The sequence below is a fragment of the Pocillopora damicornis genome, chromosome 3 (assembly GCF_964200805.1).
Source record: "Pocillopora damicornis chromosome 3, jaPocDami1.2, whole genome shotgun sequence".
Lineage (NCBI taxonomy): Eukaryota > Metazoa > Cnidaria > Anthozoa > Scleractinia > Pocilloporidae > Pocillopora > Pocillopora damicornis.
Window position 1 is genome coordinate 29,857,348 of NC_142672.1, and position 13,846 is coordinate 29,871,193.

At 37.3% G+C, this 13,846-nt stretch overlaps 2 protein-coding genes and 1 non-coding gene across 4 annotated transcripts; 2 read left to right on the forward strand and 1 right to left on the reverse strand.

Moving 5' to 3' along the window:
• Positions 1 to 1,389: 1,389 nt before the first annotated feature.
• Positions 1,390 to 1,471, reverse strand: Trnas-gcu (transfer RNA serine (anticodon GCU)). The gene has a single exon. It is a non-coding gene; the product is annotated as a tRNA-Ser (tRNA).
• A 2,579-nt stretch (positions 1,472 to 4,050) lies between these two features.
• LOC113671035 (histamine H2 receptor) lies at positions 4,051 to 10,156 on the forward strand. Of its 2 annotated transcripts, none has more exons than XM_027187237.2 (3): positions 4,051 to 4,400; positions 7,408 to 7,526; positions 8,292 to 10,156. In XM_027187237.2, the coding sequence occupies exon 3, from the start codon at positions 8,299 to 8,301 to the stop codon at positions 9,259 to 9,261; it is 963 nt and encodes a 320-aa protein (XP_027043038.2). In that variant the 5' UTR covers positions 4,051 to 4,400; positions 7,408 to 7,526; positions 8,292 to 8,298; the 3' UTR covers positions 9,262 to 10,156. The 2 variants fall into 2 exon arrangements, with proteins under 2 accessions (XP_027043038.2, XP_027043040.2); XM_027187239.2 differs by having other exon boundaries at positions 4,272 to 4,400; positions 7,471 to 7,526.
• Positions 10,157 to 11,977: 1,821 nt separating this feature from the next.
• On the forward strand, positions 11,978 to 13,719 carry LOC149049263 (substance-K receptor-like). Its single transcript, XM_089200450.1, has 2 exons — positions 11,978 to 12,086; positions 12,622 to 13,719. The coding sequence occupies exon 2, from the start codon at positions 12,651 to 12,653 to the stop codon at positions 13,590 to 13,592; it is 942 nt and encodes a 313-aa protein (XP_089056576.1). The 5' UTR covers positions 11,978 to 12,086; positions 12,622 to 12,650; the 3' UTR covers positions 13,593 to 13,719.
• Positions 13,720 to 13,846: the final 127 nt, after the last annotated feature.

A 13,846-nucleotide genomic window follows, 5' to 3' on the forward strand; every position in this document is an offset into this window, starting at 1 on the left:
AGAATACTGCCCGCTCTCAGAACCAATCAGATTGCAAGATTTGTAGAATACCGCCCGCTCACGAACTGAGAAAAAAATAAATAATGTTACTAAAATACCTTTTTGCATGTGAAGGCAGTCTGGCTTCACTTACTACATATTTCGCTAGGTCGATCGAAACGGTTTCTTCTATTGACTTTTTCCCCACCATTTAAGCCAACGAGGCAACGTTAATGAGGGAAGCATGGTAAGCTACCTTTACGTTTGTATTATCATGCGGAAAATCACAACAACTAAGCTCCATGTTACGTCCTATGTCCGGTCAAAGTATTTTAGAAGATGTGATCTGCATACATTCGGTGAGCTCAAGCGTGTAAAAGATGTCGCGTGGAGTTTGAGTCAATAAAAGAATATCATGGCATGCATACCTAAGATGGCTTCGACATTTTCGATTTTAGAGTTTTCAATTTTTTCCAAAAGGAGTAAAGACGCTTTGCATATCTTCCATTTTTGGCAGGAATTAAGCACAGAGGAAGTTGTTTGTTTTACGACAAGCGCTATTTTTAGATTTTCTGAACAGCGCCACAGCCCGAAACAGCAAAAGCATAACAATTTCTTTTAACGTTTGCAAGTATCTTATTGTGAGAAATTGAATTTAGCTCGGAAACAATTCAAATCCGAATGAGAATCGAAAATCAGCGTAAATAATTTTTTACTGTTTCACGCAGGTTGCAGTGTAGGTGACAAATCTAATAATTGCGCTTGTCGTAATCAAGATTTAAAAATTTAACAACTTCCTTTTTTGCCTAATTCCTGTCAAGAAATGGAAGATATGCAGAGCACTTTTATTCTTTTTGGAACAAATCGATAGCTCTGAAATTGAAAACGTTAGAATCATCTAGGTAGAAGTCAAGGTAAAGTCGTCTCTTTTTTAAAACGCTGATGTAACTGATGTAAGGGCTATTTACAACACCGACATACCATATGTAAAATAACTCCTTTGTGGGAGGATGTATCCGTGTCTCAACGAACTTCGAAATAGCTGACTTTAAGGAAGTTAGAGGATAAGTTTCTATAGAAACTGTGGCGCTGCGTCGGAGGGGGAGTATAACAAGATAATTTTGGTTTTATCAACTGAGTTGGTAATATGAATTGGCCACTGTAGAGAGTTTCAAAGCAAACGCAAAAAGCTAACACTCAAAACGTCGGCTATGAAACTCTTTCCAATGACCAATTTACATTGACACTCAGTTGATAAAACCAAAAGCATTTCGTTGTACATCCCCACCTACACAGAACCACAGTTTCTTTAGAGACTTACTCTCTTATTATATCTTAATGTCGAGTTCAGAGCCGCTCTCTTTCTTCTCAAAATTATTTATTCTTGATAAGCTCAAAAATATAGTGTAACGACGAGGATCGGATTCGAACCCACGCGTGCAGTGCACATTGGATTAGCAGTCCAACGCCTTAACCACTCGGCCACCTCGTCTGTTTTTATAAAATTGCTCTGCATTAGAGATGCCATTTTTGAGCTGTTACAGTTTGGGGTTTTGGCATTGGTATTAGGAAACCAGTAGACCATGATTTCTTGATTCCCTCTCGGTGAAAGTTATTCTTGTTTGTGCATCGCCATAAGAGCTAAAGTAGAACCAAAAGCGATGGGTGTTTTTGACACACCGAAACAACCAGTGTTTATTGTATAGAGTTTCGACGGCTCGTTAACCTCATAAAAGGCAGATTACCATGTTTTCAAATTAAAAAGATTAAAAATTTTCAATTATCTTAATTATCCTCGTAGACCAGCGAGTTACATAATCCCTTTCATTTGAGAAGATTTGAGTCACAAAATTTAAGGTTGATTGGGCAGAAAAAGATTCAAAATTGCCAGAATAACCAAAATAGATAAGAGGACAGACATGGAGTAGACTGAAAAAAGGATTGTAGATGTTAAAATTCAAATTTCTAGCCGCAAGTTTTCAAAATGCACGAGCAAAAAACGGGACTCAGCCGGAAGCATTGACTGGGAAATTATATACGCGCTTTAAAACGTAAAGGGACGTACCTATGAGCTTTGGTGTGCTGTTTGAAATTAAGTTATAACTTAAAATAGAATTTATCGACAGATGAGCTTTATTTTCGATAAATGATTTTGCACCATACATAATCACGTAAATAATTGATGTATATCCATGCAATATTTGTTTATCTCAAATGGAAAGAAAAAACCATTGAATTGAATTTAGCGAGTTTTACCGGTTGGAAAGCTTTGCAGCTACCACGAATCCACGAAAAAATTTAAGAAATTAAGTTCGAGAAGCTGTTTCCAACAGTGTTTTTCTTTAGATATCTTATAATTTTTCAATTCGAGCTGAGTAGTTTCGAGGGCGTGTCTGCGACCTGTTGTTTATCAGTTCTACGGCTAATGGAAAATTTCGAAGTAAAACGTAGTTGATGATCTCCATCATGTCATCCTGTCTAAGTTTATCGCTTTGAATTAGCTTCTTATTCTTGAGAGCCAAGTTGAAAACTGCGAAACGTTGTCATCAGCAGGTTGAAGAGGAGGTATCGTTTACGGTTTTTTCTCGCAGTAGTTCTATCCTTGGGCTTAAACTCCTCAATAAATCAATTAATTTACTCCATGACGAATTCAAAATTCCGAACAGGCCTTGCAAGGATATGCTGTAGGCGTCACTGACGCCGGCATCCAATCCATGCCATTCCTGCATAAGTGACCCGGAAAATTTTCCTCCTTAAGAGTTTTCCCAGTCATGATCTTCTTCGGCAGTTATCGAAGTTTTACAAGCAGCCATTTTGGTTGCAGAAGCTACTGAAACGCGAGTTTATGAGTAGTAAATGGATTATTTGATTCGTGATGTGCTAGTAGTCAATTGCAACTAATGTAACGCGTTTAGTTAACCGTTTCGAAAATGACAAAAATAAAGAGTTGTGATTATTAGGAGGGTTGTAGATCTTTCGACTGGCTAATAAAATTTGGTTGAGTGGGTGGAGAGGGAAGGGGGATTATGACAATGATCGTATAATAATGATCATCAACTCACGGCCTTAATGCAGCTGTGAGTAGTTCTTTGGTGCCCTGGTTTAGCAAGATTTCCAAACTTTTCTTAAATTAGGACCATTACAGGCACTCAAAATTCTTCTCAATTATCCTGGCAGCATTCTTTTATTACCGTTGTAGACAATCGAACTAAATTGATCGCGATCGCACGCAATCCATGGATTCGGCTCGATCATTGGGCTGAGTTCAAATGAGTTTGTTCGGCAGACAAAAAATGGAACGACACTTTAATTTTCTTTGAGTGCCGTTACCAAATCAACCGTGGCTTGTTAGGTCGGTTGCCAAGGAAACAGGTTAATCCGACAACGGTGCCAATCGATCATCGCGAGTCATAAAATAATAGCATTTACAGCCTCGTTTCTTAACAACTCTAAAAACAACCCCCTCCTTCCCATTTTTATCAGAGAAATGCACTGATCGTCCATTTCCTCATAAAAATCGCATTTTATGAAAATATCTTACCACGCATATGACGCATACAAATGTAAAAATAGTTGAGAGAAAAAGGATTAAGAAGAATTCATGCCAATTAGAACCGTCAAGCAGCATCTGCACCTCAATGAGACCCCAATGACATTTCTCAGAACATTAGCTACATTAAACAGTCAAGAATCGCACGTTCAAATGCGCCCGATTGTCTGCTTAGAACTAAGTTTTTTAGTTATCATGTTCATTCAATCGAATTCAATAACACTAGATTTAGATCAATTTATAATCGTGTCGATTTTGCTGTCGATAACCTTTGCAAGGCTGAGATTTGTCAAAAGAACTCGTCCCACGTGTTTAAAATAATCGCGGGATTGGATTTCCTGAATGAACCCGACTTCATTGGATAAACAGATTAACTGAAATCCAGGCGATGATCAGTCAAACAGATCGATTAGGATTGTCATTGCTCCGGATAGGTCAATTATGCTGGGAATTCAAGCGTCGGGTTTTGTACTTTGATCTAATGACTGGGTTGTTTAGTAACCAGTCAATTATGATTATGAGAAGCGATAATTACACAGTTCTTTCCTTTTTCGTTTATTTTTTTCGCTCTATGATCAAACTGCGGTAAACCTTGTATGTAAATTGTGAGGAAATAATATTTGTAGAGACCGGAAGTGAGAATCGCTTGCTATGCATTCTAACCGAATGTGAGCGGGCCAAGCTGGCTTTGACGCGGAGGAAGTCGGACACAACAATAGGAAACGTGACACCGTTCCGGCCAGTGGTTCCCCGAAGAAATACACTATCAAAAAAGACGCTTCACAATATTTGTCATTCACATCTTTACATACATCATAAATAATCTCCAGTAAACACAAAGGGGTTGCACAGCAAGTGCTTTGGATGAAAGGTGAGTTATTTCCATTCGAAATTATCAACTTATCATTCAAGTCCTCTTTTAAATATGACGAGGAATCGATTGCGGAAAGAACCGCTTGTATTAAAGGGTCAGTCTCGACTCTTACAACGCAGAGCTGATGAAAAGCATTTTTAAAACATTCGTTACCTCAGTAATCATTAGAAAGGAAATGTTGTCCTTTTTCAGTGGGGCAGAGAAATCCCTTATTCGATGTAAAGGTGAATCGCAGTAGTTTATCGTCTCGAATGATTGCTCGATAGACAGTGCGATACATTTCGTCGACTAAACGCCGCCTCAGCGTAAAAGTTGGAATTCGTATCATTTCGTCAGCAGAAAATGTCTTTTAAATCGCTTCAAACTTTGAAAATTAAGAGAAAATTTAGGTAATTTATTTCTGAGATGTCTGCCAAATAGTAAAATTTCTCCTGCTTTGCGAAGTCGCCATCACCCTTGCGGGGCGGAAGATAGAGCATCTTCGAATCGCTCCTAGAGGAAGACGGTTAAGTACCTTTAACAATCATCATTACGTTAGAAGTGTATGGTAATTGAAACAAAAACTTTTAAAATTTTGAAAAACAAGGGGTATTTTATTGTTGACAAGGAATGCTAGAAGATTTTCATTTAAGCTGGTTTGCTTGATTTGCCTATCAAGTGTCATGTTTTGTAGAGACTGACAGATAAATGATTACAGATGCACACTGATGTTAAAATGTCAAGTGACGTCGTGTCATATTCCGTCGCACGGCATTGTCAACAACAAGGAATGTTCCAAAATATTTGCTCACATACACAAGTAGCAACATAGTATATATATTTAACTTCGCTTTGCATTTTGAAGAGTATATTAGTCATACTTTGCTGTCACGACTCAGTTTGTTCAATAACTAAACAAGCAAGGATCGTTTAATGTTAACCGAGTATTATTTAAGAGTCCGTCTATTTTGGAACATAGCGTTTCTTACGCAAACTTTCTACAAGTAATAAATTGTATGGTTAAGAAGGATAAATTTATGTTATGTTTGTGAGGAAAATTGCAGCCAGGTTCGACTCATTTTTTGCGTTGGTTAAATTTCCAGTAGGAAATCAGTGAGCTCGACCACTGTAATGAATTCGAACAAGGTGCGACATCTTAAATTTTATTCCGTTTAGCAGGAGTGTTCATATGGGAATTTCTTTGTCTGCTTATCAAAATTACTCTAGTAATAAACGAACGAGGCACTGACCCCGCTGATATAAAGGGGCTCGTCTCAATAGGCCTCAAGAAGACAATCGATAAGACTGATGACAATAATTTATCCTTTAAAATGAGTACTGCGGGAATGGCCTACGTGACAAAATTTTCTTCTGGCTCTCTAGTTTTTATTCTTGTAGGCGCTTGGATGTGTTGTATAAATCTCTTCTTCCTTGGGAACAGTTTTTGGTATCTGACAAGGCTAAATTTCAGGGCATCTGTCCTTTTTAACTCGTGAATTGCGCGCATGCGCAAGAGCGAGTTATAGATACGATGTGGGGGAATAGCATTCGCTCGCTCGATTGGTCGATTCCTGTAAACTTTTTTTAGATTTTGGGCTTTTGAGTGCATTTGATAGTTTTTGGCGAGCAATAAACAGACGAAATGGCGACCTTTGTTGCTAAGAATAGTGGTGGGATGAAAAAGAAGCCAATGATAATCTTAAAAGCGTTTTTTTTTTTTCGTTTTAGTTTCAACAAGCGGCGCCAGCGACTGGCAAGCATTCAAGGATTCACACTGAAATAACAGAACAACCTTCGTTTTTCATAAAATTGTAATTTACAATCCTTGAACTTGAAAACAATCCGAAGATTCATTGAAAATATCACTTACTGTGAAGCGCTCGGAGTTTACAGATGTTCAAAAGCTTTTTCTGTTATAGCGTGAGATTGAGGACAAAATTGATCATTACGTTTCGTCGCGTGTGTTTTTCCTGTGTGAAGCAACAAAAGATGCCGGCGACTGACGAAATAACAAGTTAACACGAAAATCAAATAACACCTAAACAAACAATTTTAGCTACCAATTTTCAGTGAATTTTTAAAGAACAATTTTCTTTTAAGTTTCAAGACAATTTGAAGATTCAACATACATACAACGTACTAAAATGCGAAAGTTACACACCACAAAATTGATAAATAGGCCTGAAATGAAATTCTATCTTGTTATTGATTATACGTTGCCTAGCACGTGACTTAAATCTACCTAGGCGGAGATCTAAAATGACGGTGGCAGGCTTGGCTTAGTTATATCACTCAAAACTCGTTCCCGTTTGTCTCATTTGATAAAGAGGGAATCGTTAATGTTTTCATTAAGACAGTATTGCCTTGATTTTCTAATATTTACAACGAAAGCCAGTAAATTTCACTTTTCACCCACATTTACTTCCAACCTTTTCTTTTGAACCAGAAACAAAAATGATAGACGTTTAAAACACATGACATCATCTACCTTGTCAAATGTAATAGCATGATCATTTCAATTGTAATGCCTTCTTATCCCAACGTTACTTTGTTTCTTTGCTACATTAGCGAACACTGAACTACTGCTCGTACTCTAGATATGACAATCAACCACAAAATTCCCTAAACCAGATAACATTAAACATAATCTAAAAAATCATGTGTCAATTCACGAGTTTGCTCACAGAGCACTTTGATTGATTAAGAATTTCAAGTACATGCTATTTGTTGTTAAGAACGTATCATGCAAAGCAGATATGAATGATATCCTCCAACTTGAAGTGTTATCGAATTAAAGTTATCATTTGCAAGTAGATGACAGACAATAAACTTTTTAAAATACTGGTATGGCTGAAAAAAGTTAGATTCATAAACGTGGCTCATATCAATCGCTTATTTTATTATCCTTCTGCATATATCATTATATTAGCGTTACCTGGTAACTCCGCTGTGACAAAAATATATCGTGACGAAAGTGCGAAGTCAGTGGGATTATTCTCAAATGAATGTTTGCTTTTCATTCCAGTGTATCCTGAGAAATAATGATGTTAGTGAAGATTATGTTGTGATTGTATTCTCTCACGTACAGCACTTGGAGTAGGAAACACTTGCGAATTAGAGGCTGAAATATCCAAACTTCTAAAGGTAAATAATATGCTTTTTCCAGATGCTTTAAGAACCTTTAAAAAACATCAAAGCGAGGAAAGGTTGAAACCATTTACTATAGACACTCAAATAAGCCACCGCTTCCTCTGTCTAAAAAGCCCCTTCCTCAGGTTTTTTTTTTATAAGCCTTCCTCCTCTTCCTCTCCGAAAACAAAAACTACAATTATTATATTTTCGTTTTTCCTTTTTGGGCTATTCAGCAGTTCAGTATCTGTGCTGAAAGGGTTCCATTCGTTTCCGCTTTAGATATCGTAGATATTCAACTAAAGACATCTGACACCTTCCTCCCCTCCCCACCCACCTGCAGGAAGACCCTTTATCGCATGTGAGAGTGAAATCATATCGTAAGAATGCGAATCAGGAGTGATGTTCATTTTTAGGACTAAGCACCTTAGATCTCTTAAACGCTATAATAACGAGTCTCAAATATACAAAACACAACTCAACAACATTCCGATAGTTATGAAACAACGGACCTAAAAGACGCTTAAACAGTCGACTTTATCGCCTTATGGAGATTGCATCAAGACATTCTTACCAACGCCATCAACGGTTGATAGACTTTCTTACCAACGCCATCAACGGTTGATAGACTTTCTACAACTTGAGACTAACGATTACGTATACGTTCATTCATTTTGTTTAACGTTTTCATATCCATTGGGAGAGATTTCTCTTCCCCACATCAATTTTTTCAGTCTCTTTCAACACATAGCTTATTTTCTGAATTTGAAATATTTGCAGTTCCTTAATGGCTGAAGACCATAATGACAGTTCATTTAACCACAGCTTCGAATCGAGGAATTCCTCCGTGTGTGGCTCTTCAGACTGTATCCCATGGCTTGCTGTGAGCATCACTGAATGTCTGGCCATAGTCATCTTTAATCTCCTCACTATTATTGTATTTGTGAAGCAGCGCCAGCTACAGCGCAGAAGCACTTACCTGATCATCCACTTAGCGGTAGTCGATCTCTTGGTCGGAGCAGTCTCAGGACCTGTGATTATTGCTTACCTATTTAAGTTTTACCTGGACTCACAAAAGAAGCATTCAGTAATATTTCCAATATTTAGTGATTTATTTCCCACAACTTCAATTGCAAATCTTGCTCTCATTGCTTTAGAAAGACGACATGCCACATTTTATCCCTTTAAGTATCGAGAAGTTAAGAAGTGGATTTATGGGATCATAATTGTTGCCATTTGGTTCGTACCTTTGTGTAGAGAGATCGCTCAGGATGTTTTATACTATCGAGAAGGGAATTCGGATCTTTCGATATTGTTTTCAAGATTTAGTTATGTATTATATTCGTCAGTTTTTCTTAGTATTATCTGCATTTCTTACATTGCAATTTTTATAAAAATCCGGTGCAGTCCTAATCCTCATCCTCACAATCTTGGTCCAACTAAAAGAGAAAGAAGACTAACAACTACCCTTCTTTTCGTGACGCTTGCGTCTTTGCTGACTTGGCTGCCGTCTACCTTTTTCAGAATCGCCATATTTTGGGGTCACAGAATGATGTCTTCTCAGTCCTTTTTTTATATTTATGTGACAGTGGCAGCGTTGATTGGTGCCAGTTCCTTGGCAAATCCAATTGTATATGCCGTAAGGATGCCGGAATTTAGAGAAGGTTTGGTAAAATTATTCCGCAAAGCCCCGAATCATGCATATGAGGCTGATTCACCACTAAGGACTAGGCAGTCCTCCCTACCCTAAACAGTATTCCTGAGCCAAAAATTTAACTTGTCGCAAGAATCATTTCCTGAAATATCTTGCATATATATGCGGTGTTCTTACTTTTTCCTTGATACAATGATAGTAATTTTTTTGGCAAATTTAGTCTTAATCACCATGGCATGGGTGCCTTTTGAGTATCACTTTTTTGCATGATCTACATGCAGTTTCTATATCATTGCGATGTAATATTTCAATAAATGGCTTGAGCCAAGGGGTAACGTGATTCTGTTAAGAGTCGGATGATAACTTCCACTTAGGACGTCAGTCACACATTCGAATTAGAATAACCGACGACATTCCTTCTACCTTCAAGCAGACAGTTAGATAACACGGTCATATTAAGCTGTTAATAAGGATTCTTTTTGTAAATATTATTTAGCAAATATTATTTGTATTATTAGTTCTCAAGGAAGGAAAGAAGAAATAAGTGAGCTGTAATTAAGCTATGTAATGTTATTATTGTGATGCGTGTCTCGTTAGTTGAGTAGGCATCGTGAGACCTTTTAATGTAACATTTGATAAAATATATAAAGTGTTGACAGAATTTTGCGCGTTGGAAATTGCTCTTCGCATCTTCCTTACCTTATCATAAGCAAAGAGCCTTAGGTGATATGAAACACCCGATGACTTGGTCGTCATTGAAAGCAGTGACTAATGTCTGGTCTTGCATTTCAATAAGAAAACTTAGTTTTTTGCGCCTCATCCCAAGGTCATCTGGTCATGACCAGCTTTTTCTTACTTCCGAGTACTTTTAAAAACAATGCGATGGAGAAGGAAAATATTGCTTCTCACTAAAGTTCAGCTATGCTCTTGGAAAAAAAAAACTTTACTACTTTTTTTCTCAGACCTCAATAAAGTAAATGTTTCCTCTAAAGAATTTCATTTCTTTTCATTTTCGAATTAGTTTTCGTCGACCAAAAAGCATTTTAATTTATACTATCTGTTTTCATTTGAAAAGAGGTTTCAGATTGGCCTTCCTGTTTTCGAATGACGAAAACAACTTCCGTCCAAGAAGTTATTTACAAATAAATTAAGGAAAATTGACCTACTGTATTCTCTCGAATAGGCGCGGGGGGGGGAGAGAGGAGGGGGGAACCGCTTATTTGAGAGGGGCACTTGTTTGGGGGAGGGGAGGGGGGGACAATATATTAAGGCTTGGATCAGGAGCTTGCCCCCTCAATCGTACCTGCCCCAAATAATTGGACCGTAGAAATTTTCAACAAACACATCTAAAATGAACAAAGAAAACGAAGGCTGGTAATGATAATATCACAAGAATTGCATGATTATAATACTTTTATTACTACTTATACCGTGCTTATTCGATCAAAGGCCTTCCTCGAATAAACGCCACATCATTATGCGGCATTTGTTCGAATAATAGAGCCAAAAAGCACTCAGCGATCATTGCTTCGATCGGAATTTGAAATTTTGAGTGAACCAGACACAGATCTTTTTTAATGTACCAGTTTTAATGTCCAGAAAGCACATCCGACATTAGATCTTTTATTCACTTTGTGTATTGCAGTAGTAATAAAATGGATATTTTGAAATTGAGAACAATATAAAAAATTACTTCTTAGACAAGCCCTACACATGTTTTTGTTTTTTACAATTAAAATTGTCAGTTACCATACTAATGGGAAAAATGTTTTTCGTCTTGTCGCGCGCGTGGGACAAAGAAAAATTCTGAGTCTCTATGAGGATTGTAAATTGGATTTTAGATAAACGCCGCCCTCGATTAAACGCCACACTCGACTCACGAAAAATTTAATAAGCGCATAATGTTAATGATTTGATAAAAAAAGGTTCTCAAGAGGTATCCTTAAGAAGGGGGCTCTCCATTTATCCAAAAAAGTTCCAAATACAATTTCAAGCACTAGAAAAAAAACTTAAGCTGATAATTTTAATCTGATTTGGGGATAAACAGTAGCATGTAGAGAGCATTTTGTCCTAAGAATACCTAAAGTAAAAGTTAAATAGCTGATGGATACCCCTGCCAAGTTTTAATCGCGGCATCTGTTAACTTATTTATTGGCGAGGTGATCTCCCCTGTTTTATTTGACAAGTGTTATTGATAACTTTTCGTGCAGCCGTTCACCATTTGAAAGCTATCGAAAACTCGAAAGACTCATAAACCAAAAGTGTACAACTCTACATCTAATTTAAACAATGAGGCTGCATCAAATTTTCCATTGCTAAAATCTTCGCCAGATTAAAGAACTTCTCCAACTTCCTGGGAGAACTGTCATTATCAAGTAGCCCTAAATGCCAAATAACATTGTCGAGGAAAAAAAACATTCAGCGTCTTGTATTTGCATAAATTGACCAGCACTCTAGTCGAGGAAAATGTCAACAACATTACGTTCGTGGGACTGAAAGTTTTCAGTAGCTCAGATCAGTGGTGAAGCAGAACTCCCTGGAGATATCTGATGATTATTTGGAATTGCCCGTGGGTTAAGCCTCTTTTTGTCGTTCAAAGCTTTACATGTTAACTATCAAGTGAGACTCTGCAGGTGGACTATTATCTCAAATAGGTAATCTTCCTCTTTCCAAAACAAACGACACATCTATAATTTGATACCTAATGAAATTAATCAAAATGGCCAATAGTGTCTTGTTAAAACTGTAAACTAATATTATAATCCATTTGCTGTTTTCAGCGGGTCAGGTTTTGTTACACGATTAGAGATGAGATTTACCTTGACAAAATGACCCCTCAAGATGGAAATAAATTCTGGTAGATCAAGCCATATAGACGCAGTTTAACTGACTCATACAAGCTAAGAGTATTGTGATGTGAGGTAAGACAGAATAGAGTGATAATATCCTTGTACCTATTTTTATCGAAATTATTTTATTTTGTTTTTAAAGCATATACCAGTATTGCATGATAATCAAGCTTAATTAATTGACATCGACTTAAAAAATGTTTTGAGAGTCCTCAATCAGAGAGCCCTTACAAATGTTATACAGGGTCTACAAGAAGGACATTTTGAGAAGTTAAAAATTCAGACATTCAGCACACGTAAATAGCCGTCGAGAACACTTCACAATGAAATGAAAAGGACTAGAAAAAAAAACAACAACAAGCTGCACTCAGGTTGTATCTTCTTCAACCAGAATAGCGAGATTTGAAAGCAATTCTAATCAATGAAGTAGCAGTCATTTTTTATTCTTTGTGTATGTGTATTTCCTATCTTTCGGAAAAATATGAACTAAAGTGACAGGGAAAAATCAAAAATACATAAAATTTATTTATACAATCCTTTTGGATTCGGTTTTTGTGCAGATCTTTATCGCGACCAGTGACTCTATTTCCATGTCAAGTTATTTCAGGATTTTAAAATTCACGGTCACAATTCACGATGGCTGGCGACACAATTACCAAAACTTCAAACATCAGCTTTGGGAGCACGGCATACCCAATCCTTCCGGCATCAAGCTGCATCCCATGGGTTATTATAGGAATCATTGAATGCCTGGCTATTGTCATCCTCAACTTGATCACTGTCGTCCTATTTGTAAAACAGCACCAGCGACAGCGCCGGAGTAGATACTTGATTATCCACTTGGCGATAATCGATCTCTTAGTAGGAGGAGCCTCTGGTCCTCTTTTCATCATAAATGGAATGTCCAACGCTTGTTTCCACTGGGAGTTGTCTGAAGCTTTCATTTTTATTGTGTCTATATTCCCAGTGGCCTCCCTTGTCAATCTCGCCGCTATTTCTCTTGATCGATTTTATGCAACATTTTTTCCATTCAAGCATCGATCAATCAAGAAATGGGTCAATGGAGCTTTCATCGCTGCTATTTGGCTGATAGCTTCATTGGGAGAAACATTCCAACTGGTTTTGATTTTATATCTGAAAGTAGATAGACGCATTCGAGGAATTGTAACCTGCACATTTAATGCATTTTTTCTTTTTGTTATTTGTGTTTCGTATACAGCAGTCTTAATCAAAGTCCGACTCAGCCCCAGTCGTCACCACCGGGGTGCAACAAACAGAGAACGGAAACTGACCACAACCTTAATCTGGGTCACATTTGCATCTTTATTGTCTTGGTTACCATTTAATGTTTTCGCGATATTGTCGAGTTTTAATAAAGCAATTTCAACCTGGCTTTGGGCAGACAACGCAGCTGTGACACTTGTCGGTGCTAATTCTTTAGCAAATCCAATTGTTTACGCCATAAGGATGCCAGAATTCAGAGCTGGTGTTAGAAACATATTATGTAAGGTGCCTAACCGTACAAGTCCGGAGATTTACCACTTTAGTATCTCCAATGTGTATATTAAATTCTATTAAGTACTGGTAACTACTTAAAAATTATTCACCGAATATGCTGCTCGATAATGTCCAGTGACCTCAACTTTTGTTTATAGTAATGTTTTGGTCATAAGATTGTTACCAAAATAAGGTGATTTCTGCGTCGTCTCGCGATTTGTTTTGTAAAAGTGTACCTTTGATAACCCTTTGAAAGATATTGCAATTTAGTTTGTCCCACGCCCCTAAATCAGGGGTTTGGCCGAAGAACGGATACCTTGCATTTGTTCAAAAAC

Coding starts and splice junctions, on each gene's coding strand:
- LOC149049263 (XM_089200450.1), top strand. CDS start 12,651: ATGGCTGGCGACACAATTACCAAAACTTCAAACATCAGCTTTGGGAGC.
- LOC113671035 (XM_027187237.2), top strand. CDS start 8,299: ATGGCTGAAGACCATAATGACAGTTCATTTAACCACAGCTTCGAATCG.